Below are 27,426 nucleotides of genomic sequence, written 5' to 3'. Positions count from 1 at the left end.
CCAGAAATCATAGCTTCGGATCATAGATGCCCGGTTCGTACTCATGCAGTTGCAATGACTTATGATCCTGGGCAGAGACTCCCAGAGGGAGGGAACCCCATTCTGCCAGATGGCCAATCCATAACATGACTGCAAATTCAACACCACCACAAGCTGCTGAGTATTGGTGAAATGCGTAGCATAATGAAAAGAAGCACCTGAACTGGATAAAGGGCGTCAGGAGTAGAGGTCGACCGATTATGATTTTTCAATGCCGATGCCGATAAATCAGACAATTTTTTTTATTTGTAATAATGACAATTAAACAATACTGAATGAACACTTATTTTAACTTAATGTAAAACATCAAAATCAATTTAGCCTCAAATAAATAATGAAACATGTTCAATTTGCTTTAAATAATGCAAAAATAAAGTGTTGGAGAAGAAAGTAATATGTGCCATGTAAAAAAAGCTAATGTTTAAGTTCCTTGCTCAGAACATGAGAACATATAAAAGTTGGTGGTTCCTTTTAACATGATACTTCAGTATTCCAAGGTAAGAGGTTTTAGGTTGTAGTTAATAGTATTTATAGGAATATTTCTCTCTATACCATTTGTATTTCATATACCTTTGACTATTGGATGTTCTTATAGGCACTTTAGTATTGCCAGTGTAACAGTATAGCTTCTGTCCATGTCCTCGCCCCTATCTGAGCTCAAACCAGGAACACATCGACAACAGTCACACTCGAAGCATTGTTATCCATCGCTCCACAAAAGCCGCGGACCTTGCAGCGCAAGGGGAATAACTACTCCAAATCTAAAAGCGAGTGACGTTTGAAACAGTATTAGCGCACACCCAGCTAACTAGCTAGCCATTTCACATTGGTTACACCAGCCATTAGGCTGATAGGCTTGAAGTCATAAACAGCGCTGTGCTAAAATACCTAATGGGTGGCATCCCTAAGTCTAAATATTCCTGTTACATTGCGCAACCTTCAATGTATGTCATAATTACGTAAAATTCTGGCAAATTAGTTCGCAATGAGCCAGGCAGCCCAAACTGTTGCATATACCCTGACTGCGTGCAATGAACGCAAGAGAAATGACACAATTTCACCTGGTTAATATTGCCTGCTAAACTGGATTAGTAGTTATAACTAGTGATTATGATTGATTGTTTTTTTATAAGATAAGTTTAATGCTATCTAGCAATTTACATTGGCTTCTACTCTATTCGTATAACAGGCAGGCTACTTGTGGAGTGCAATGGTTAGAGCGTTGGACTAGTTAACTGTGGGGTTGCAAGATTGAAACCCCTGAGCTGACAAGGTGAAAATCTGTCGTTCTGCCCCTGAACAAGGCAGTTAACCCACAGTTCCTAGGCAGTCATTGAAAATAAGAATGTGTTAACTGACTTGCCTAGTTAAATAAAAGGTATTGAGCAGAAGTTCATGGCCCGGCCAATGCGAGGAGCTGGAATATAGCGCACGGGGCTAGAAATGTGCACTGGAGACACTGTGCCATCTCTGCATAACACGGTGCCTGACCAGTTACACGCTCCCCACGGTAAGCACGAGGAGTTGGCTCAGGTCTCCTACCTGACTTAGCCAATCTCCTCGTGTGCCCCCCCGAAAAATGTTTTATTGGGGCTGCCTCTCGGGCTTCCGTGCTAGCCGTGTACCCATATATCGTCGCTGTTCCTCCTGTGCTCTCATCACACATCAGTGTTTTCTTTTCAACACTTTAGAACTTCTGCTAGTGTTACTGTAAATGTAAACAAACAAAAAATGACAGTTCTTATTTCTTTTTAACTAAGTCTGCTGTTCCTAACAAACACTAACACCACAAGTCTCTCGGTCTCAACTACAGAGTTAGTCTTTTAGGAGGCTTGAGACTACACTGTGATCTGCAATGTACTCGTGGTGTGCCACAGTGGAGGTGGGTGTGAGGGTACCGGAGCGGTTTGGGTGTTTGTGAGAGAAAGTCCATCATCCTCTGCAGGAACCACTGAATGCCCCTGTTCCTCAGATATTGTTTCCTGTGGGGTTTCAACTTGTATACTACCACCCGCCACGGTTCTGTCTGCAAACATGGTCTTTTCTTTGTCATAGCGCAGGCGGATGTGGTCCTGGTGTCTGGGCATGACTCGACGATCAGTCAGTTTGACCACTCTGACTCAGAATGATACCTGGCAACCAACGTTGGCTTCTTGTGAAGTTGCGAATGTAGACATTGTCATTGGGTTTTAACTGTCTCTCCCTCGTGTGGGGGTCATGTTTCTCCTGCTTCCGTTCCACTCGTGCTTTGATATCCGGACACAGTAGATCCAGGTGAGCTTTTGGCTTTCTGCCCATCAAGATCTCAGCTGGAGCCTGTCCTGTTGATGTTTGTGGCGTGATGCGGTAATGGAACAAGAACCGAGAGAGCTAAGTTGTGATGGTTCCCCCAGTCATATTTTTGAGCCTCTCTTTCAGTGTCTGCACAGTCCGCTCCGCCAAATCACAGGTAAAGGTTGTTGCGTTGTCGGACATGAGAGACAGGCAGACCATGTATTGCAAACACCTGTCAAAGTATCTTGATGGTTGTGGTCAGTGTGATGTTGCTATTGATGTAAGACTCCAACCACTTGGAGTGAGCATTCACCATGACAAGGGGCATGGGGCCCACGAAAGGGCCTGCAATGTCTATGTGCAGCCTGGATCATGGGTGGTTCCACAGATGTAGTGGCGTGGGCGGCACCATCTTCTGGTTGATCTGGCACTCAGAACATGATTTCACTTTGTTTTCTACATCCTGACCCATGTTAGGCCACCAGATGTAAGATCTGACTAAACCTTTCATCCGGGAGGCACCCAGGTGAGCCTCATGGACCTCATCCATGACTTATGCATGGCCAGGGGGCAGAACAACCACTCTGGACCATCAGAGTGGTCATCCTGCACACTCAGCTCAGTTTTGCGCTCTGCATAAGGTCTCAGTCCCTTATCCCCTATGACAGGAGGCCAACCCTGCATAAGGAATCTTTTCACTTGGGCCAGGATAGAATCCCGGTCTGTCCACTGTTTGATCTGTTTGGCATTCGCAGGTGAGTTCGACAATCTCTCCATTAGGAAAATTGTCTCGGGTGGCACCACAGTTGTGGCGAGCATCTCTGGTAGAGGGAGATGGCTGAGCGCGTTTGCATTGTCCTTCCTCGCTCTGTACACTATAGTGTACTGGTAAGCTGACAGTGTGAGGGCCCAGAAAATCATATTTAAATGTATATCAAACCATTTTTAAATGTTGACCCTGATGTCACACATTGGCCCCTTTATTTATAGAAACACCCATATGTTTACATTTACTCAAGTATGACAATTGAGTACTTTTTACACCACTCACCCAGCCTGAATTTAAAATGGATTCAATTGACATATTCTGTCACTGGCCTAAACACTACCTCATAATGTCAAAGTGGAATAGTTTTTAGTAATTCAACCCCTTCGTTATGGCAAGCCTAAATAAGTTCAGGAGTCAAACGTGTTTAACAAGTCACATAAGTTACATGGACTCACACTGCAATAATAGTGTTTAACATTTATTTTATTTTATGACTACCTCATCTCTGTACCCCACACACACAATTATCTGTAAGGTCCCTCAGTTGAGCAGTGAATTTCAAACACAGAAATTCACAAAAAGCAGACATTAAATATCCTTTTGGGCATGGCGAAGTTATTAATTACACTTTGGATGGTATATCAATACAACCAGTCACTACAAAGTATTTCCTAACTCAGTTGCCAGAAAGGAAGGAAACCTCTCAGGGATTTCACCATGAGGCCAATGGTGACTTTAAATCAGTTGGTTTAATGGCTGTGATAGGAGAGAACTGAGGATGGATCAACAAAATTGTAGTTACTCCATAATACTAACCTAAATGACAGAGTGAAAAGTAAGCCTTTATAAAATAAAAATATGCATCCTGTTTGCAATAGAGTACCACAGTATGAGTCATAATACTCATAAAACCTAGCAGTCAAACAGAGAAATGGTTCCAATCGTTATTCCACCATTTTTCCCATAGGGTACTTTAGAAACACATAAGGGCTGTGTTTCGTGTAGGCTTGCCCTGGCATGACATTTTGATAACCCTGTAAATCTCTAGGACAAGGGGACTTATATTTGCCTGTATTTACCCCCCCCCCCCCCCAACGAAACCCTCACTAACTTTTACAGGTGCACAATTGAGAGCATCCTGTCAGGCTGTATCACCGCCTGGTACGGCAACTGCACCACCCACAACCACAAGGCTCTCCAGAGGTCTGCACAACGCATCACCTGGGGCAAACTACCTGCCCTCCAAGACACCTACAACCAATGTCACAGGAAGCCAAAAAATATAGAAGCTGTTTTTCAATCTCAATTTCAATAACAATCTCAATCAGATTGTTAAACAGCCACCACTAGCACAGAGGCGGCTGCCTACCTACAGACTTGATGTCATTGGCCTTTTTAATAAATGGAACACTAGCCACTTTAATAATGCCACTTTTAAGAATGTGTACATATCTCGCCTAACTCATTTCATATATATACTCTATCCTTCACTATCTATTCTTTACTATCTATTGCATCTTAGCTGCTCTGTCACTGCTCATCCATATATTTTATACTTATATATTCTTATCCCATTCCTTTACTAGATTGTGTGTATTAGGTTTTGTTGTGGAATTGTTAGATATTACCTGTTAGATACTGCTGCACTGTCGGATCTAGAAGAGCAAGCATTTTGCTACACTCGCAATAACATCTGCTAACCATGTGTATGTGACCAGAAAATGTGATTTGATAAATGGGCAATTCTGTGAACTGTCTTGTGCAAGTTTAAAATTGTCACAATACATGTAAGTAAAGGTGTCAGCTAGAGATGACGAGCAGGAGTTTTCAGGGATTTGTAGTTTTGGATGATGTCTACTTTGATACTATTTAGCATTTTCAAAACTAAGAGTAAATAGAGCCGAGTATATTGATAAAAGTATCCTTGTCCGAGAGATTTGCATGGTTATCAAAACGTCACGCCAAGGTAAGCCGACACGAAACACAGCCCTTATTTGAAGTGTTTCTAAAATACTGTATGGGAAAACGATTGGAACCATTTCCGCTAGATTTGACCGCTAGATTTTTTGGGGTATTATGACACCTCCACTGTGGGGCTCTATAAAAGGCACTAAAGTAAAACTGCAAAAAATGTGGCAAAGAAATTAACTTTGCCCTGAATACAAAGCTTTATGTTTGGGGCAAATCCAACAACACATCACTGAGTACCACTCTTCATATTTTCAAGCATGGTGGTGGCTGCAACCTGTTATGGGTATGCTTGTCATCGGCAAGGACTAGGGATTTTTTTAGGATAAAAAGAAATGGAATTAAGCTAAGCACAGGCAAAATCCTAGAGAAAAACATGGTTCAATCTGCTTTCCAACAGACACTGGTAGAAAAATGAACCTTTAACCCTGGGACCACGGTGTAGAGTTATACCTAGGAGGATCGGTTCTATGAAGGAACTTTGAGCTATCTAACAAGCTTGAGCTAGCAAGCTAACAAGCTTGTGTGTGCAGAGCTGCACCAGAATTAAAAATACGCCTTACCTTTGTAGTTAATAAATCCAATGTGAAATGTGATAACTAGGCCTTAGCTATTATTGAAAAAATTAATCCATTCTTCTCTAGCTAATAAAAAAAGCTTGTTATACAGTTGAAGTCAGAAGTTTACATACACTTAGGTTGGAGTCATTAAAACTTGTTTTTCAACCACTCCACAAATTTCTTGTTCACAAACTATAGTTTTGGCAAGTCGGTTAGGACATCTACTTTGGGCATGACACAAGTCATTTTTCCAACAATTGTTTACAGACAGATTACAAGATTCACTTATCACAATTCCAGTGGGTCAGAAGTTTACATGCACTTCGTTGACTGTGCCTTTAAACAGTTTGGAAAATTCCAGAAAATGATGTCATGGCTTTAGAAGATTCTGATGGGCTAAGTGACATCATTTGAGTCAATTGGAGGTGTACATGTGGATGTATTTTAAGGCCTACCTTCAAACTCAGTGCCTCTTTGCTTGACATCATGGGAAAATCAAAACAAAATCAGCCAAGACCTCAGGAAAACAATTGTAGACCACCACAAGTCTGGTTCATAATTGGGAGCAATTTCCAAACGCCTGAAGGTACCACTTCCATTTGTAAAAACAACAGTACGCAAGTATAAACACCATGGGACCACGTAGCCGTCATACCACTCAGGAAGAGGCACGTTCTGTTTCCTAGAGATGAACGTACTTAGGTGCGAAAAGTGCAAATCAATCCCAGAACAGCAGCAAAGGACCTTGTGAAGATGCTGGAGGAAACAGGTATAAAAGATTTTATATCCATTGTAAAATGAGTCCTATATCGACATAACCTGAAAGGCCGCTTAGCATGGAAGAACTGCTCCAAAACCGCCATTAAAAAAAAGCCAGACTACGGTTTGCAACTGCACATGGGGACAAAGATCACACTTTTTGGAGAAATGTCCTCTGGTCTGATGAAACAAAGAGAACTGTTTGGCCATAATATCCATCATTATGTTTGGATGGAAAAGGGGGAGGCTTGCAAGCCGAAGAACTCCATCCCAGCCGTGAAGCACGGGGGTGGCAGCATCATGTTGTGGGGGTGATTTGCTGCAGTAGGGACTGGTGCATTTCACAAAATAGATGGCTTCGTGAGGAATAAAAGTTATGTGGATATATTGAAGCAACATCTCAAGACAGGAAGTTTAAGCTTGGTCGCAAATGGGTCTTCCAAATGGACAATGACCCTAAGCACACTTGCAAAGTTGTGGCAAAATGGCTTAAAGACAAAAAAGTCAAGGTATTAGAGTGGCCATCACAAAGCCCTGACCTCAACCCTATATAATAGTTTGACCCAAGTTAAACAATTTAAAGGCAATGCTACCAAATACTAATTGAGTGTATGTAAACTTCTGACCCACTGGGAATGTGATGAAAGAAATAAAAGCTGAAATAAATCATTCTCTCTACTATTATTCTGAAATTTCACATTCTTAAAATAAAGTGGTGATCCTAACAGTGCTAGAGGCGTCACTACAGACCCCATTTCAATTCCAGGCTGTATCGCAACCAGCTGTGATTGTGCGCCGTCCCATGGGACTCCCAATTGGCCCAGCGTCGTCCTGGTTAGGGTTTAGCCGGGGTAGACCGTCATTGTAAACAATAATTTGTTCTTAACTGACTTGCCTAGTTAAATAAATAAAATAACATCAATATCTGCCATTCTCTGGATTTATGGTGCTTTCAAGACAACTGGGAACAAGGTTGAAAAATTATGACTTTAGTGATCTTCAGGTTGGAGCTCTAGAAAGAGGCCAGAGTTCCTGACTTGCAATTCCGAGTTGGATGGCAGTTGAAAATGTATTTTTTCAGTCAGTGTTCCCAGTTTGCTTGAACTCACTGAAATCAGATTTCCCAGTTCTGAGATTCCAGTTGTTTTGAGCGCTGCAGAAATCATGCTGGATTGACACCATGGTCAATGTTGAATGTTTATCCTTTTAAACTTGGAAAATAGCCCCTTAAATCCAGACTTTGGACCACACAGCCAATCCACTGAATAGCAGGCTAGTGATTGCTTTGCAAAGCTTGTAGTTAGACACTATTTATTACAAACAACTCATTGTTGAATTTGCGATTTCCAACTTGTTGTGTAATGTTTATGTCCAATGGCCTATGAACATATTTATTCATTTTTGGTCAAAATGTGTATGTTTTTACCATATTTTTTGTTTATAGAAATAGCTTTTAGCATTTTGTTGTTGGCACAATACAAGTGTCCATTGATTAAAATGGAATATAATTTCAATGAGTTATCCACATTGAAATGTTTTGATTTGCGGGCTTTTATTTAGAAGGTCTTGACATTACCATACGAAAGTGACGTCATCGTTTGTGCTGCTGTCAGAATACTCGTCCAGAGCCGACAGCGCCACCCACACCGAACAGCATCGTCCAGAGCCGAGAACAACAACAGTAGCAAAAACCGGATCAAATATGATTTAAGGGGCGGCTTGCGTGTTGGCGGCAAAAGGGAACACCGTTATCCTCTTTATTTTTACCGATTTCGAATCCTCACAGTAATGGCTGGGGTCCATGGCTCCGGCTGCTGAGCGGCAGGTGTATTGTTGAGGACATATTTCTCAATCGTTATGTATTCAAACACGGTCGATACACTGGTAGGTAAGGACGGAACCGACTGCTACCGGAATTGGATGTTGCTGTCGCGATGAAGGCTGTAGCTGGGTGCGTCGTTCCGTCCTCGAGGCTGCGGTGCAGCAGTGGTTGTTGGCTCGAGGAGGGCGGTGTCTCTCACTCCCTGTAAATAGCCTATATATTTTTTCGTGAATTAAAATGTGTCAGTATAATTTAGTAGTTCAAGGTTAGAAATCCTAATTGCCAAACATGGATACCACCCAAATGATAGCAATCTTTGAAATCGTTCGGGATATGGAATGACACAGGTGATGTTTTATTGATGATTAATCCGAATGGATTATAATTTCAATGATTAGTATTTTCTCTTTCGTCTTGGTAAACGTGTTTTATAACGGTAGGCCTATCTAAGCAACATCATCTCACATCTGGTATCGGACCCAGGCCTCATTTTGCCAAGATGATGGAAATCGATGAGGTTGTCTATCAGGACGACTATGGCTCGGTGTCCGTTATGTCGGAGCGGGTTTCGGGCCTGGCCAACAGCATCTACCGGGAGTTTGAGCGCCTCATCAGCAGCTACGACGAGGAAGTGGTCAAGGAGCTCATGCCGCTGGTGGTGAACGTTCTGGAGAATCTGGATTCGGTTTTAACGGAGAACCAGGAGCACGAGGTGGAGCTCGAGCTGCTGAAGGAGGACAACGAGCAGCTCATCACCCAGTACGAGCGTGAGAAGGCGCTGCGCAAGCAGGCAGAGGAGGTGAGGGTGCATTTACTCCATCCATGGCTGTTTTGTTTATAAATACTCGACCAGTGTCTTTATCACTAGCTATATCCATTACTAATAATCACAGCACATACATTCACCTTCAATAGCAGTTCAGTTTTCATTGCCACTGTATGCCAGTTTTACAAAAAATAAACCCCTAAACGAACCATTTATAAGCTATACCCACATCCCATTCACATTCCTTCTGTAGGCCATTTATTTTTAGGCCTAAATAACAAGGGTTACATCTCAAATGGCACCCTATACCCTATATAGTGCACTACTTTTGACCAGAGCTCATAGGGCCTAATGTAATATACACTGAGAATACCAAATATCAAGAACACCTTCCTAATATTGAGTTGCGCAGCCCCCCTCCACTTTTACCCTCAGAACAGCCTCAATTTGTTAGGGCTTCCACTCCACAAGGTGTCAGAAACATTCCACAGGGATGCTGGCCCATGTTGACTCTAAATGCTTTCCACAGTTGTGTCAAGTGGACTGGATGTCCTTTGGTGGTGGACCATTCTTGATACACACGGGAAACTGTTGATTGTGGAAAAACCCAGCAGCATGACACAAACCGGTGCGCCTGGCACATACCCCATTCAAAGGAACTTAAATATTTTGTCTTGCCCATGCTCTGAATGTGACATTTACACATACACAATCAATGTCCACACAATCCATGCTTCTACACCTGCATTGCTTGCTGTTTGGGGTTTTAGGCAGGGTTTCTGTACAGCACTTTGAGATCAGCTGATGTAAGAAGGGCTTTATAAATAAATTTGATTTGATGTCTCAATTGTATTAAGGCTAAAAAAATTTTTTTATTTAAACCATTCTCCTCCCCTCCATCTATAGTGATTGAAGTGGATTTAACAAGTCACATCAGTAAGGGATTATAGTTTACACCTGTATTCACCTGGTCAGTCTGTCACCTTCGATTGCATGCAGTGAGTACTCATATCTAGCCTAATGGCCCATCCCTATCAACACAGCAGATCAGAGACCGTGGAAAGGCCTATCTATGTAACCTCATCAGTGGTGGTTCAATGAGTATAGGGGCCTGCGTATAGTGCCTGCCTGGATTGTGCCTGGGCCAGGTTGGTGATCAGTTCAGTGTGCTTGTGTGTTTGCAGAAGGATTCTGCCAAAGTTGTGATTCTGATGTGAATACTGTATTTCATTACATTTTATTCAATACAATAATTGTATTTGACACAGACATAGACTTTTATGGACAAAAATATGCCTACAATGAAACCAGCCTTTTCACAATTACAAGTTGTCTTGTAAACTATTATGGACTACAAAGGGAAATCCCACGAGCTGCCCAGTGACGTGAGACTGCCAGATGGGCTAAATTAATTTTTTGCTGGCTTCGAGGCAAGCAACACTGAAGCATGCATGAGAGCACCAGCTGTTCCAGACAACTGTGAGATCATACTCTCCGTAGCCGATATGAGCAAGACCTTTTAAACAGGTCAACATTCACCAGGCCGCGGGGCCTGTACTCGGAGCATGCGCGGACCAACTGGCAATTCTCCCTGACCGAGTCTGTAATACCTACTGTGGGACAAAAAAGTATAATCATAGCCTACTTCGCCAAACGGGTGATTTAACAAGTGTATTCGCGAAAAAAAAGCACTGTCGTTGCACCAATGTGTGCCTAACCATAAACATCGATGCCTTTCTTAAAATCAATACACAAGTATATATTTTTAAACCTTCATATTTAGTTAATATTGCCTGCTAACATGAATTTCTTTTAACTATGGAAATTGTGTCACTTCTCTTGCGTTCTGTGCAACAGAGTCAGGGTATATGCAGCCGTTAGGGCCGCCTGGCTCGTTGGGAACTGTGAAGACAATTTTTTCAGCCAACTTCGCCAAATGGGGGATGATTTAACAAAATTGCATTTGCGAAAAAAGCATAATTGTTGCACGAATGTACCTAACCATAAACATCAATACCTTTCTTAAAATCAATACACAGTATATATATTTTTAAACCTGCATATTTAGTCAAAAGAAATTCATGTTAGCAGGCAATATTAAACTAGGAAAATTATGTCACTTCTCTTGCGTTCATTGCACACAGAGTCAGGGTATATGCAACAGTTTGGGCCGCCTGGCTCGTTGCGAACTAATTTGCCAGAATTATGACATAACAGTGAAGGTTGTGCAATGTAACAGGAATATTTAGAGTTATGGATGCCACCCGTTAGATAAAATACAGAACTGTGCTGTATTTCACTGAAAGAATAAACGTTTTACTTTCGAAATGATAGTTTCCGGATTTGACCATATTAATGACCTATGGCTCGTATTTCTCTGTGTTATTATGTTATAATTAAGTCTATGATTTGATATTTGATAGAGCAGTCTGACTGAGCGGTGGTAGGCAGCAGCAGACTCGTAAGCATTCATTCAAACAGCACTTTCATGTGTTTGCCAGCAGCCTATCAACTCCCGAGATTAGACTGGTGTAACCGATGTGAAATGGCTAGCTAGTTAGCGGGGTGCGCGCTAATAGTGTTTCAAACGTCACTCGCTTTTAGATTTGGAGTAGTTTTCCCCTTGCTCTGCAAGGGCTGCGGCTTTTGTGGAGTGATGGGTAACGCTGCTTCGAGGGTGGCTGTTGTCGATGTGTTCCTGGTTCGAGCCCAGGTAGGGGCGAGGAGAGGGATGGAAGCTATTCTGTTACTGGCAATACTAAAGGGCCTATAAGAACATCCAATAGTCAAATGTATTTGAAATACAAATGGTATAGAGAGAAATAGTCCTATAATAACCTCAACCTAAAACTTCTTACCTGGGAATATTGAAGACTCATGTTAAAAGGAACCACCAGCTTTCATATGTTCTCATGTTCTGAGCAAGGAACTTAAACGTTAGCTTTTTACATGGCACATATTGCACTTTCACTTTCTTCTCCAACACTTTGTTTTTGCATTATTTAAACTAAATTGAACATGTTTCATTATTTATTTGAGGCTAAATTGATTTGATTGATGTATTATATTAAGTTAAAATAAAAGTGTTCATTCAGTATTGTTGTAATTTAGACCCTGCCACATACGTCTCATGTTTGAGCCGTTGAATTGCGACTCCACTATGTCTCTATACTGACACTTTGCTTGTTTGATTGCCTTACGGAGGGAATAACTACACTGTTTGTATTCAGACATATTTCCAGTCGCCTTGCCATGATTAAATGCGTTGGTACGTGCTTTCAGTTTTCGCAAATGCTGCAATCAATCCAGGTTTTCTGGTTAGGGAAGGTTTTAATAGTCACAGCGGGTACAACATCTCCTATACACTTCCTTAAAACTCACTGAGCCAGCGTATTTGTCAATGTTATTATCTGAGGCTACCCAGAACATATCCCAGTCCACGTGATCGAAACAATCTTGAAGCGTGGAATCGGATTTGTCAGATCAGCGTTGGATAGACCTCAGCACAGGCGCTTCCTGTTTTGGGTTCTGCCTATAGGAGGCCAGCAACAAGATGGGGTCATTGTCAGATTTGACAAAAGAAGGGCGGGGGAGGGCCTTGTATGCATCGCAGAAGTTAGAGTAGCAATGGTCGAGCGTGTTACTCGCTCGTGTACAGCAAATGATATGCTGATAGAATTTAGGTAGTCTTGTTCTCAAATGAGCTTTGTTTAAAATCTCCAGCTACAATAAATGCAGCCTCAGGATATATGGTTTCCAGTTTGCATAAAGTCCAGTGAAGTTCCTTGATGGTCGTCTTGGTATCTGCTTGCGGGGGGATATACACGGCTGTGATGATAACCGAGGGGAGTTCTCTTGGGAGATAATCTGGTTGGCATTTCATTGTGAGGTATTCTAGGTCAGGGGAACAAAAGGACTTGAGTTCCTGAATCTTGTTACAATTACACCATGAGTCGTTAATCATGAAACATACACCCCGCGCTTCTTCTTACCGAAGAGAGGATTATTCCTGTCGGCGCGATGCACTGAATCTCGTTGGCTGTATGGACTCCGACAGCATATCCCCAGCTAGCCATGTTTCTGTGAAACAGAGAACGTTACAATCCCGGATATCTCTTTGGAAAGCAACTCTTCCACTGATTTTGTCAACTAGGGACTGGACATTAGCGAGTAATATACTCTGAAGCGGTGGGTGGTGTGCGCACATCCAAAGCCTCACTAGAAGACCGCTCTGGCACCCTCTCCTCCAGCGGCATTGTTTTGGGTCTGCCTCTAGAACCAATTCAAACACCCTGGGAGGTGCAGACAAAGGTTCTGCTTTTTGGAAAGTCGTATTCCTGGTCGTAGACGTCTCTCTGATATCCAATAGTTCTTCCCGGTTGTATGTAATAATACTTAAAGTTTTCTGGGTAACGATGTAAGAAATAATAGATAAAAAAACAAAATACTGCACAGTTTCCTAAGGACTAGAAGCGATGCTGTCATCTCTATCAGTGCCATCTTGCTTAAGGTCGGTGTCCTGTTGGAAGGTGAACCTTCACCCCAGTCTGAGGTCCTGAGCGCTCTGGAGCAGGTTTTCATCAAGAATCTCTCCTGTACTTTTCTCCGTTCATCTTTGCCTCGATCCTGACGAGTCTCCCAGTCCCTGAAAAACCTCCCCACAGCATGATGCTGCCACCACCATGCTTCACCGTACGGAAAGTTCAATTTTGGCTTAATCAGACCAGAGAATCTTGTTTCTCGTGGTCTGAGAGTCGTTAGGTGCCTTTTGGCAAACTCCAAATGGGCTGTCATGTGCCTTTTACTGACGCGTGGCTTACTTCTGTCTGGTCATTAAAGGCCTGATTGGTGGAGTGCTGCAGAGATGGTTGTCCTTCTGGAAGGTTCTCCCATCTCCACAGAGGAACTCTGGAGCTCTGTCAGAGTGACGATCGGGTTCTCCAATCAAGCTGTAGAAACATCTCAAGGATTATCAATGGAAACAGGATGCACATGAGCGCAATTTCGAATCTCATAGCAAAAGGTCTGAATACTTATGTAAATAAGGTATTTCTGTTTTTTATATTTAATACATTTGCAAACATTTATAAAAACCTGTTTACGATTTGTCATTATGGAGTATTGGGTGTAGATTGCTGAGGATTTTGTTTAGAATAAGGCTGGAACGTAACAAAATGTGGAAAAAGTCAAGGGGTCTGAATACTTTCCAAAGACACTGTATGGAAATTTATGGAAATGAGGCACATACTTTTAACACAAAATAAAATAAATACCTGATACCATTAGAACACAAGTGGATTCTAAGAAAAAAAGTGACATTTGACAATAAATTGAATATCCCACCCAAATCCCTGAACTCCATTATGTTTCCATTCCAGTAAAATGGTTTATGTGCTATAAATTCAAAACAGTTAGGGTATCTTCATCCATTGTCCAACTGTTTGAATTTATTAGAATTGTTTTTAAAACCTTTTAACAATTTTAATGACCTTTGCTAGTGTTATCATAGACACATTTTAGTATAGTATAAGCAGACAGCTGTGCAGGGTTTTACCCAAAATAAAGGTCCAATGCCACATGATGCTTAGTCACCTGTGTGTACAGTTATATACCATGTCACATTGACTGTGTCCCAATTAGCACCCTATTCCTGGCCTAGTGCACTACTTTTTATTAGGGCCCATGGGGCTATATAGGGAATATGGTGCACTTTGGGACAGAATGGTTTTCTCTGTCTCATTGTTTGCTACGTTTGAGGGAAAAGAACATGATTAAATGCATACATTTAAAATAGATTATCATGAAAATGTAAAGAGGATATGTTTATATGCTTTTTGAAGCAAGTGACACAAAAATAGCATGTGCAAGAATTAGTTGTAAGGTCTGCTTCCAACTCACTCTCTCAAGCACGAAGATCCCTTGAACGCAGCTCACTTTCCAGCCCACTTTCTAGCTCACACTCTCAAACACAGATCCCCTGAACATAGCCCACTCTCCAGATGCCAATAAACTGAATTCTGATCACCTGTTCACACACCTGTATGTCATTTACACACACTAATTAGTTAGGTTCTTGGCACACAATCATTGTGAGGTATTGTTTGTTTTGATACACTTCTATTCGGAGCTCTGTTTTTTCCTGTATTAATCCTCCTGTGCACCATAGTTTTGGCTATCCTCACTAACGATGGCTTTTTGCCTATCAAATATCCTGTCATCAACCTCTTGCCTGATCTCCAGGACTGTCATTAGCCTTCTCCCTGCCTGTATTGTTGCCTTTTTGGACCCCTGTGTATGACCTTCTGCCTGCCCCTGGACCCAGCTACCTGCCTCCTCCTGTGGTCCTTTACAAATAAACACCTGCTGCACCCTGCGCTTGAAACCAGCTCTCTGTCTCCAATCGTATTCATTGCATTAGTAAGTGTGCTGGTCAGAAAATGTGATAAGTATTTAGATGAAATAGTGCTTGCTCCAACAAACATAAATAATGATAATGACAACCTGTAAAGATATAGTGAAAGTCCTTTGGAGTAACTCAGGTACTGTTTTATAACTGCATTATATGAATTAAAGACTTCATGATGAACTGAAGAATAGTGTTCTATACATTAAAGTAACAGTAATTATCACATTACATTACCTGCACAATGTTATAAAGGTAATGACAACCTGTAAAGATATAGTGAAAGTCCTTTGGAGTAACTCAGGTACTGTTTTATAACTGCATTATATGAATTAAAGACTTCATGATGAACTGAAGAATAGTGTTCTATACATTAAAGTAACAGTAATTATCACATTACATTACCTGCACAATGTTATAAAGGTTGGGGTCAGAGTTATAATGTTATAAAGGTTGGGGTCAGAGTTATAACCTTTACAACAGAACTCAATTCACAATGAGACCATAGTGAATATATTTGCTGTGATGGTTTCGAACTTTGAATGCAGCAGTGAACATACGAGTGCACAGATGCCATTTCAAACATGAATGTTTTAGATGCGACCCAGGGATTGGTTTAAGGCACTGCCTGAGATAGTGACGTGGTGAGTTATGGGGGGATGGGGCAGGGTGCATTATGGGAAATCAATTGTACACCGAGGGAGGCTGGCACTGTAACCTGATTTTGTGCTTATGACAGAAAGGGAGAGGGGATGAGAGAGAGTTTAGAAATGATAGAGGGAATGGGGAGAGAGCGATACAGAGGAAAAGAGAGAGATGGAATTCTGAGCAGGAATACACGCCATAAAACGGGAATATAGAGGAGAATATATGTATTTAACTAGACATGTCAGTTAACAAAACATTCTTATTTACAATGATGGCCTACCAAAAGGCCTCCTACGGGAGCTGGGATTAAAAATACAAATAAATTAAATACAAACATGGGACAAAACACACATCACGACAAGAGAGACAACACTACATAAAGAGAGACCTAAGACAACAACACGTTGTGTTGCTGCCATGCTAACACCGCATGGTAGCAACATGGTAGCAACAACATGGCAGCAGCACAAAACAGGGTACGAACATTATTGGGCACAGACAACAGCACAAAGGGCAAGAAAGTAGAGACAACAATGCATCACGCAAAGTAGCCACAACTGTCAGTAAAAGTGTCCATGATTGATTCTTTGAATGAAGAGATGGAGATAAAACTGTCCAGTTTGAGTGTTTGTTGCAGCTTGTTCCAGTTGTTATCTGCAGTGAACTCAAAAGGTGAGCGACCCAGGGATGTGTGTGCTTTGGGAACCTTTAACAGAATGTGTCTGGCAGAACGGGTGATGTATGTGGAGGATGCAGTAGATATGTCAGATAAGGGGGAGTGAGGCCTTAAGAGGGTTAGTTTGGCAGCTGGGGTGAAAGAGGAGCGATTGCGTCAGAGTAAACCAAGTCTAGATGTAACTTTAGCCTGCAGCTTTGATATGTGCTGAGAGAAGGACAGTGTACCATCTAGCTATACTCCCAAGTACTTGCATGAGGTTAAATACCTCAAGCTCTAAACTCTCAGAGGTAGTAATCACACCTGTGGGGAGTGGGGCATTCTTCTTACCAAACCAAATGACCTTTGTTTTGGAGGTATTCAGAACAAGGTTAAGGGCAGAGAAAGCTTGTTGGACATTAAGACCGCTTTGTTGTAGAGCGTTTAACACAAACTCCAGGGAGGGGCCAGCTGAGTATAAGATTGTATCATCTGCATATACATGGATGAGAGAGCTTCCTACTGCCTGAGCTATGTTGTTGATGTAAATTGAGAAGAGCTTGGGGCCTAGGATCGAGCCTTGTGATACACCCTTGGTGATAGGCAGTGGCTGAGACAGCATCTGTTCTGACTTTATACACTACACTCTTTGAGAGAGGTAGCTATCAAACCAGGCCAAAGACCACTCAGAGACACCAATACCCCTTAGCCGACCCACAAGAATGGAATGGTCTACCGTATCAAAAGCTTTTGCCAAGTCAATAAAAATAGCAGCACAATATTGCTTAGAATCAAGGGCAATGGTGACATCAGTGAAGACCTTTAAGGTTGCAGTGACATCCATAACCTGAGTGGAAACCAGATTGTAGACCTGAGAGAAATCTATAGACATCAAGAAAGCCAGTCAGTTGATTGTTGAGAAGTTTTTCCAACACTTTTGATAGGCCTATTTCTATTTGCCCTGTCTATCACAGTTAGGATCAGCTTGATCTCCCCCTTTAAATAAAGGACAAATTGTGGCTGCCTTTTCAAGCAATGGGAACCTCCCCAGAGAGGAGAGACAGGTTAAAAAGGTCAGATATAGGCTTGGCGATTGTAGGGGCAGCAACCTTAAAGAAGAAAGGGTCTAAACCATGGTTTTTGGGGGTCAAGTTTAAGGAGCTCCTTTAGCACCTCGGACTCAGTGACCGCCTGCAAGGAGAAACGTTGTAGTGGGGCAGGGGAAAAAAAGAGGGAGGAGCATTCTGGCTAGACACATTAGAAGCGGTGGGAGATGAGGAAATGTTGGACGGGCAAGGAGGTATGGCTGAGTCAAATAGGAATCCAGACTTAATGAAGTGGTGATTAAAAAGCTCAGCCATGTGCTTCTTGTCAGTAACAACCACATCATCTTTAAGGGACATGGGCAGCTGTGAGGAGGAGGGTTTATTCTCCAGGTCTTTAACTGTTTTCCAGAACTTCTTGGGGTTCGACCCACAGAGAGAGAGCTGCTCCTTAAAGTAACTAACTTTGGTTTTCCGGATATTCTGAGTGCACTTTTTTCTCATTTGCCTGAGTGAGAGCCAGTCAGCCTAAGTATGAAACACAGAGGGAGTTAGAGAAAGGTAGACAAAGAACGAAAGAACAAGACCGAGATGGAGAGATACAAAGGGAGGGAGAGAGAAATTCTTCCCAGTGAGAGAGAAAGAGGCAGACAGAGTGAAAGAACGAGAGACCAAGATGGAGAGAGAGACAGAGGGAACATCTTCCCAAGTCCAGAGAGAAGACAGCCCACACCCTGGCTGGAATCTCCTCCCTGTGTCATGCGCTTCCTTTAGGAGTAATTGTCAAGGCTCAGATTACAAGGCTTTTAGACAGACCTAAATGGCGCCCTGTTCCCTTTATAGTGCACTAGTTTTGACCAGGGCCTATAGGTAGTCAAAGGTAGTGCACTATATAGAGGATAGGGTACCCACTGGTACATAAATGCAACAACATGTTCTATGATTCCTCCCAAAGTCTCTCTTTTATCCACAAAAGAGTGTAATTGACAACCACAGTCACGCTAAGGCTGAAATGTAGATACATTTGTTCAAAGGACCATTAAAAAGAAAGGTTTTTATCTAGATTATGATCTAAAAGGGTTATTCTACTGTTGTCCCCGTGGGAGAACCCTTTTGGGTTCCATGTAGAACACTTTTCATACAGGGTTCTATCTGGAACTCAAAACGGTTATTCAAATGGTTCTTACCTGGGGACGGCAGTAGAATAACCTTTTTAGATTCTAATCTAGATTAAAAAAACTTTTGGATCCCCTTTTTCTAAGAGTGTATCAATATAATATATTTTACAATGTGAGCCGTTTACCACACACCATGCATTCATGTAATTGATCAATTGTTATGCTGCATACAATAGGGTTGAAAATAATGTACTTTTTCCTATGTACAGTGCATTCGGAAAGTATTCAGACCCCTTGACTTTTTCCACATTTTGATACGTTACAGCCTTATTCTAAAATTGATTTAAAAAAAATAAAAAATAAAAAGTCATCAATATGCACATAATACCCCATAATGACAAAGCATTTACATACAGTGGCAAGAAAAAGTATGTGAACCCTTTGGAATTACCTGGATTTCTGCATGAATAGGTCACAGTGCAGGGTGGGAGAAGTATGCCGAACCCTTGGATTTATTACTGGTTGACCCTGCTTTGGCAGCAATAACCTCTACCAAATGTTTTGTGTAGTTGCGGATCAGAGCTGCACAACAGTCAGGAGGAATTTTGGACAATTCCTCTTCACTAAACGTTTTCTGTTCATCAATATTCTAGGGCTGTCTGGTGTGAACCGCTCTCAAGGTCATGCCACAGCATCTCATATCGGGTTTAGGTCAGGACTTTGACTGGGTCACTCCAGAAGGTGTATTTTCTTCTGTTGAAGCCATTCTGCTGTTGATTTGCTTCTTCAATTGGAGGACAGAGAGCCTTACATTCTCCTGCAAAATGTCTTGATAAACCTGGGAATTCATTTTTCTGTCGATGATTGCATGTCCAGGCCCTGAGGCAGTAAAGGAGCCCCAAACCATGATGCTCCCTCCACCACACTTTACAGTTGGGATGAGGTTTTTATGTTGGTGTTCTGTGCCATTTTTTTCTCCACACATAGTGTTGTGTGTTCCTTCCAAACAACTCTGAATATTTTGCCAGTACCGCTGTGGAACATCCAGGTGCTCTTTCGCGAACTTCAGATGTTGCAGAAATGTTTTTTTGGACAGCACTGGCTTCTTCCGTGGTGTCCTCGCATGAACACCATTCTTGTTTAGTGTTTTACGTATCGTAGACTCGTCAACAGAGATGTTAGCGTGTTCCAGAGATTTCTGTAAGTCTTTAGCTGACACGCTAGGATTCTTCTTTACCTCATTGAGCATTCTGCACTGTTCTCTTGCAGTCATCTTTGCAGAACAGCCACTCCTAGGGAGAGTAGGAACAGTGCTGAACTTTCTCAATTTAAAGGCAATTTGTCTTGCCGTGGACTGATGAACATCAAGACTTTTAGAGATACTTTTGTAACCCTTTCCATGCAAGTCAACAGTTCTTCTGAGATCTCTTTTGTTCGAGGCATGGTTCATATCAGGCAATGCTTCTTATGAATAGCAAACTCTTTGTGAGTGTTTTTGTGGGGCAGGGCAGCTCTAACCAACATCTTAGATCTCGTCTCATTGATTGGACGCCAGGTTAGATAACTCCTGACCCCAATTAGCTTTTGGAGAAGTCATTAGCTTAGGGGTTCATGTACTTTTTCCAACCTACACTGTGAATGTTTAAATGAGGGGCGGCAGGGTAGCCTAGTGGTTAGAGCGTTGGACGAGTAACCGAAAGGTTGCAAGTTCAAATCCCCAAGCTGACAAGGTACAAATCTGTCGTTCTGCCCCTGAACAGGCAGTTAACCCACTGTTCCTAGGCCGTCAAGGTAAAAAAAATAAAAATAATAATATATATATATATATAATAAAAATTCAATAATTTGTGTGTTATTAGTTTAAGCACACTATGTGTGTCTATTGTTGTGACTTAGATGAAGATAAGATCACATTTGATAACCCAATTTATGCAGAAGTCCCGGTAATTCCAAAGGGTTCACATACTTTTTCTTGCCACTGTAGGTATTCAGATCCTTTACTCAGTACTTTGTTGAACCACCTTTGGCAGAGTTTACAGCCTTGAGTCTTCTTGGGTATGACGCTACATGCTTGGCACACCTATATTTGAAGGGTTTCTCCCATTTTTCTCTGCAGATCCTCTCAAGTTCTGTCAGGTTGGATCGGGAGCTTCGCTGCACAGCTATTTTCAGTTCTCTCCAGAGGTGTTCGATTGGGTTCAAGTCCGGGCTCTGGCTGGGCCATTCAATGACATTCAGAGATTTGTCTTGAAGTTGTCTTGACTGTGTGCTTAGGGTCGTTGTCCTGTTGGAAGGTGAAGTTTTGCCCCAGTCTAAGGTCCTGAGGTCTCTGGAGCAGGTTTTCATCAAGGATATCTCTGTCCTGTGTGGCTCAGTCGGTAGAGCATGGTGCTTGCAACGCCAAGCGTCGTGGGTTCGTTTCCCACTGGGGCCACCCATATGCAAAAATAGTGGCCCCAGCCGACTTGTAAGTCGCTTTGGACAAAAGCGTCTGCTAAATGGGATATATTATTATTATTACTTTGCTCCGTTCATCTTTCCCTCGATCCTGACTAGTCTCCTAGTCCCTAACACTGAAATACATCTCCACAGCATGATGCTGCCACCACCATGCTTCACCGTAGGGATGATGCCAGGTTTCCTCCAGATGTGATGCTTGACATTCAGGCCAAAGAGTTCAATCTTGGTTTCATCAAACCAGAGAATCTGGTTTCTCATGGTCTGAGGGTCCTTTAGGTGCCTTTTGGCAAAGTCCAAGCGGCCTGTCATATGCTTTTTTACTGAGGAGTGGCTTCCGTCTGGCCACTCTACCATCTACCATAAAGGCTTGATTGGTGGAGTGCTGCAGAAATGGTTGTCCTTCTGGAAGGTTCTCAGATCTCCACAGAGGAACTCCGGAGATCTATCAGAGTGAACATTGGGTTATTGGTCACCTCCCTGACCAAGGCCCTTTTCCCCCCGATTGCTCAGTTTGGCCGGGCAGCCAGCTCTAGGAAGAGTCTTGGTGGTTCCAAACTTCTTACAATTAAGAATGATGGAGGCCACTGTGTTCTTGGGGACCTTCAATTCTGCAGAGATGTTTTGGTACCCTTCCCCAGATCTGTGCCTCGACACAATCCTGTCTCGGAGCTCTAAGGACAATTCCTTCGACCTCATGGCTTAGTTTTTGCTCTGACATGCACTGTCAACTGTGGGACCTTATATAGACAGGCGTGTGCCTTTCCAAGTCATGTCTAATCAATTGAATTTACCACAGGTGGACTCCAATCAAGTTGTAGAAACATCTCAATGATTATCAATGGAAACAGGATGCACTTGAGCTCAATTTCGAGTCTCATAGCAAAGGGTCTGAATACTTATGTAAATAAGATATTTCTGTTTTTTTTTATTTTGAATACATTTGCTAACATTTCTAAAAACCAGTTTTCGCTTTGTCATTATTGTGTGGACATTGATGAAGATTTAAAAAAAAATGTAATCCATTTTTAGAATAATGCTGTAACAAATTGTGGAAAAAGTCACGGGGTCTGAATACTTTCCGAGTGCGCTGTAATTCCTATCTATTTTATTTTTGATGAAGATTTTTCCATTCTTGATTTGCAATTTCAGTTCACTTCCTGAATTAATTATTGGTTGTTCTCTCCCATTAAAATGTTTAGGGCCGGTTTCCCGGAGTAAATCTAGTCTTGGGCTAAAAAAAAAAACATTTCAGTGGAGATTCTCCCTTGAGTCAGCGTTTTAGTCCAGGACTAGGCTTAATCTGTGTCTGGGAAACCAGCCCATAGCGTTTTGACTGACTGTGTATGGTTGTTCTCTCCCACAGAAATTCATTGAGTTTGAGGATGCATTGGAGGGGGAGAAGAAGGACTTGCAGACTCATGTGGAGAGCTTGGAACTGCAGGGGAAACAACTGGAGCTCAAGACCAAGAACTACTCTGACCAGAGTGAGTATAGACTACTGTTACTGCTCCGAACTAGAACTACTCTGACCAGAGTGAGTATTAGTGTGTTTTCACACTTGGTCCCTTTCTGACAATTTTTGTGAACTCAGCGTGGTTTGCTTAATTTTTTTGTCCAGTGTGAACACTCCAAAGGAACTCAGACCCCTCAAAATGGACCCCGAACCGAACTCGAGAAGTGGTCAGTTCGGTTCCCTTGAATTCCTCGGCCCGGTTCACTTTTTTAGGGCAATGTGAACACAAAGCTACACAGGTTCGCTTGTTATTATTCCCACACCACATACTAGAATACTGCAACACTGTTTCCCCTCCCATAACCCCTCACGTTGGTGCCACAAAAAAGAGAAGATGATTATCTGCCGGTTCGCAGAAAAATATTATTTGTTTGCAATATGTAATCTATAAAGAGATATTCTAACCTGTTTATTTCCATGTGGGGTTTGAATAGTGTGTGATGACAACAATATCCTTGGTGAGAATCACGACATAGGGTACAAATCTATTTTAGCTCTTAAAGGGGCAGTAGACTACATTGGGTGTAGAATTTTCAATTATTGCATTATTTGTCTGCAGTTATTCTTCTGCTATTTATTCTGTTACCAATAATATTTACATGTTCATAGAAATTATAATTATTATGTCTCATCTTTTAACTAAATGCAATCTATTATCTTCCAAAATATAAGTATTAATAAATATCTGTATGATAACAAGTTCTGATGGAATGGCTTGTCCTGCACTTTGTAAAAACGCAGAGTACATTGATTCAATGTTGGGAAAAGACCTTGGTTCCTTTTTAAAACATTGCAATGTGAAATCAAAGAAGACTCGGACCACAAAATAGGTGAAGTGAACAGGCAAAAGAGTTGAGTCCTCATTCGAAGTCAAGGGCAGTGTAAGGACTGACGCTGGGAGATGAGAAGCAAGTACAGGGAGTGTACATTTAATGGATAATATACAAGAAACAAACAAGGACATCGTCTGGACAGGGGAAAACGTAACAACATCAATGATGACACAGGGAACAAACTGAGGAGCAGACAGATATAGAGGGGTAATCAACAAAGTAAAGGAGTCCAGGTGAGTCCAATGAGCGCTGATGCACGTAATGATGGTGACAGGTGTGGGGTAGTGAAGGGCAGCCTGGCACCCTCGAGCGCAAGAGAGGGGAAGCGGGAGCAGGCGTGACAGGCAGTGTGAATACAAAGGGAACTGAGTTCTTTAGCTTTTTTTTACCCCAGAGTTCACTAAAGAGGACTGAGATCAGTTATTTTAAAGAGGACTATTTGCGAAAACACCCTTAAACTTAATAACTAGAATTACTCCAAATAGAGTGAGTGTAAAATTATAATAACCAGAACTACTTCGATCAGAGTGAGTATAGAACTATGATAACTAGAACTTCTCCGACCAGAGTGAGTATAGACTATTAATAACTAGAATTACTTCATCAAGAGTGAGTATAGAATTAATAACTAGAAGTACTCTGACAATTTGATGTTGACAATGCCATTTGCCCATTAACATGGGATAAACAGCTGCAGGTGATGGCATTTACAGTGAGACAGATATGCCCAGCAGTACGATGGATCATACTTTGTTTACATAAGACAACACATCGATTCTGTATGTGTTTTTCTGTTGCTCATCAATGTTTAAAAACTAGAACTACTCTGACCAGAGTGAGTATAGAACTATAATAACCTGAACTACTCCAACCAGAGTGAGTATAGAACTATAATAACTTGAACTACTCCAACCAGAGTGAGTAGTACCTCAGTACTAAAACACTGTGTAATATTACTCAGAGCTAGAACTGCTTCGACCAGAGTGAGTGTGTACTTCTCAAAACTAGCACACTGCAAGTGTGCACTAATCAGAACTAGCACAACTCAGAACTAGCACACTGTGAGTCTTCACGACTCAGAACTACCGCACACACCGTGAGTCTGCATTACTCATAACTAGCACAATGTGATGGTATACTATTGACAGCCAAGCACAAAGTGTATAGCCTAGCACATAGTGATTGTCTACCTACGATGTGGAGGACTAAACATAGCCTACTAGCACACATTGGTTTTGCACCATGAAGAGCTTTGCATGTAGTATTCAAGGACACAGTGTAGCCCGTTTTACACTAACCCACCATGTCCGGATGAGCCAGTGCATGTTCTGTGGTTAATATGGCTTAAAAGGGTTTTAGTGCCTCTGACAGCAAACTGACTCACATTCAATCAATGAGAAAACGGGCCTGCTACCATTTAGTGTTTCAAAGCAGACCAGCTTTAAATGGAGAGCACCATCACACTATCCACTGTTCAATATGGAGCCATTTCCAGAAAGTCCTGGACTAATAGTCACTTTCAATGGAGAATCTCACCAGCCCGAAGTGTATAACCCACAGTGCTGTTACAATGGGAGGCTGGTTGACTCTGATTCTGTTTATCTGGGTTTCAGTCACTCGTCTGGAGGAGCGTGAGTCAGACATGAAGAAGGAGTACAATGCATTGCACCAGCGACACACGGAGGTAGGAACAGCCATGTGTGTGTGCGTGCATGAGAGAGTTTAGTATCTGACTCCATACAAGCTGCTAGGTTTGTATCATGATGTTGTTTGCCTGGTGCAATAGAACCAAGTCAGTGGAATTACGTCCATCTTCCTCACTCATCCTCTCTCTTCCTGTCAGATGATTCAAACATATGTGGAGCATATTGAGAGGTCCAAGATGCAACAGGCAGGGATCAACAGCCAGTCAGAAGGGCCAGGCAGTGGACAAACGTGAGTGGCCAACTTTAAAAAATCATTTTCATCATAAAATGTTATCCCCAAGTGAGGAAATTTGTTGAGCAGCATACAGACAAAGCTCTACAATTCATATAACAACATAGACATAAAATAATATAGTTAGTTGTGACCTTTCTGGAAAGTGTGGGTAGGTGGGTGTGTTGGTGGGTGTGTGTGTGTGTGTGTGTGTGCAGGGGAAAGAGTATAGAAATGGATCCTGGCATAGCTTAGTAGTAGCAACTATGCTGAGGTAATGGTCTGTGCTTTGTTGTGCTTGGAATAAGTGTGCTAGGGTTTAGTGTTATGTGTTTAGTGTGCTGTTGTTGTGTTGTGTGTAATGCCTTCTGTTGTGCTGCTGTGTGTTAGTCTGTGGTAGCTTGTCTTGTGACCAGTGATGTAGTGGTTAAAAAACAGGTGGGTAAAAGCTGATCGCTGTTTGTGGTGAGTAAAGTAACGCTCCCTATACTTTCAATGCCGTTTTTCCACAAAAGGTGGGTAAAAGCTTGTGCAAAATAAAATATGTCAGTAAACAACATTTACGTGTGTTTTACCCTCCACTACACCACTTGTGACCTGTTGTATCATGGTTTGGCTTCACTCTAATCAATATATGTCTGTCTCGTTGTCTCACTCTGTGCTCGTGCTGCTGTGTTGCACAGTCAACGCCACATGTGGAGGAAAAGGTAAATCACTACCCCCAAAAACCTCTTCCCCTCCATCCCTGTCCCCTCAATCTCATTCAGTGTTTGTCAGTCTTGGTCCTGAGTATAGGACCCGGGTTCAAATACTTGGAAAATCATTTTAAATATTCAGAGCTTTTTGCTGAGTCTTTTTGGGACTTTTCTATTGGTTTATTAAGCCAGGCAAGCTGAACCAGGCTCAGATACAGTATTTATTTCAGTAGTGCCAAGGGATTATTGATTTTTGAGGTCGTTTCAGTTTGATTATTTATTTTTTACATTAAATGCATTATGAAATAATGACATTAAAATGATTAGAGCTTTTTCAAAAATAGTGAACATTCAATTGTCAAAACATTGGAAATATTCCATTGTCTCTGTCAGGTCCACATAGAAAAATAGAGAATTGCTATTAAATATTTAAATATTTCAGTTGTGTATATTACTTAGTTTTATTTGGCGACTTCATAAGTATTAATTCCTTAAAATCAGCATCTCAACTCTGCTCAGGCAGTAGCAGCCAGCCAGACAACCATCTAACGTTATCTCTGTTCTCCCCATACTGTACTGTCTTTATTCATCCTATCTAGCTAGGCTAGCATGCCTAAGTATGCTACAAGCTGTCTGACGAAATCTTTTTACTAGTTCTTTAAAGTAGATAAGGCATACTTTCACAAACTCTATCCCTCTCTCTTGTTATTGTGTTGTCTACTATCTTCTCTCTCATGCTGTGGCGTATGCGGTCTGTGTGTATCTAACCTAGCATAGCAGGCGTAAAAATATATCCAAACCAGAAAAGAACAGGCGCAATGGATTATGGCCATTGTAGTTAATTACCACGTTTCTGAGCTGAACTTGAATATTTGCTTAATGAAAACTCCCGTCAGCTCAGCATCCCATATAGCGCTGGACTTAATTTCTCTCGTGCATGATTTGATTTCTCTCTAGAGAAACAGGGTGTTGGGCTACCAAAAAAAATAAAAACTAAGTGGAATTCAAGTAATTGAAGCATGTCAATTAGTTGTTTATAATAACAACAACAAAAAAACTGAACTTTGGTTAATCGCTCAGCACAAATTTTCAGGTATTTAAAAACCCAGGTCTGCTGAGTATACAGGCTTTTGCTCCAGCCCAGCACTAACACACCTGATTCAACAAATGGGGGGCTTGTTGAT

The 27,426-nt window shown here is 41.8% G+C and overlaps 1 protein-coding gene across 9 annotated transcripts in view; it reads left to right on the top strand.

Moving 5' to 3' along the window:
* The first annotated feature begins 7,914 nt into the window (after window positions 1-7,914).
* Window positions 7,915-27,426, top strand: part of LOC135556073 (C-Jun-amino-terminal kinase-interacting protein 3-like) — an 81,360-nt gene continuing 61,848 nt past the window's right edge. For 5 of the 9 annotated variants that reach the window (XM_064988977.1, XM_064988975.1, XM_064988971.1 and 2 more), the window contains exons 1-5: window positions 7,915-8,990; window positions 22,648-22,768; window positions 25,244-25,314; window positions 25,474-25,565; window positions 26,231-26,254. In XM_064988977.1, the coding sequence (XP_064845049.1) occupies window positions 8,691-8,990; window positions 22,648-22,768; window positions 25,244-25,314; window positions 25,474-25,565; window positions 26,231-26,254 (608 nt within the window). In that variant the 5' untranslated portion in view covers window positions 7,915-8,690. Of the gene's footprint in view, window positions 8,991-22,647; window positions 22,769-24,454; window positions 24,466-25,243; window positions 25,315-25,473; window positions 25,566-26,230; window positions 26,255-27,426 lie in introns of those variants that run through there. The other 4 variants (XM_064988970.1, XM_064988969.1, XM_064988972.1 and 1 more) reach the window with 4 other exon arrangements.

The sequence above is a fragment of the Oncorhynchus masou genome, chromosome 15, assembly GCF_036934945.1.
Source record: "Oncorhynchus masou masou isolate Uvic2021 chromosome 15, UVic_Omas_1.1, whole genome shotgun sequence".
Taxonomy (NCBI): domain Eukaryota; kingdom Metazoa; phylum Chordata; class Actinopteri; order Salmoniformes; family Salmonidae; genus Oncorhynchus; species Oncorhynchus masou.
The sequence above is the reverse complement of the archived record's forward strand: the minus strand, read 5'-3'. Positions and strand labels throughout refer to the sequence as shown.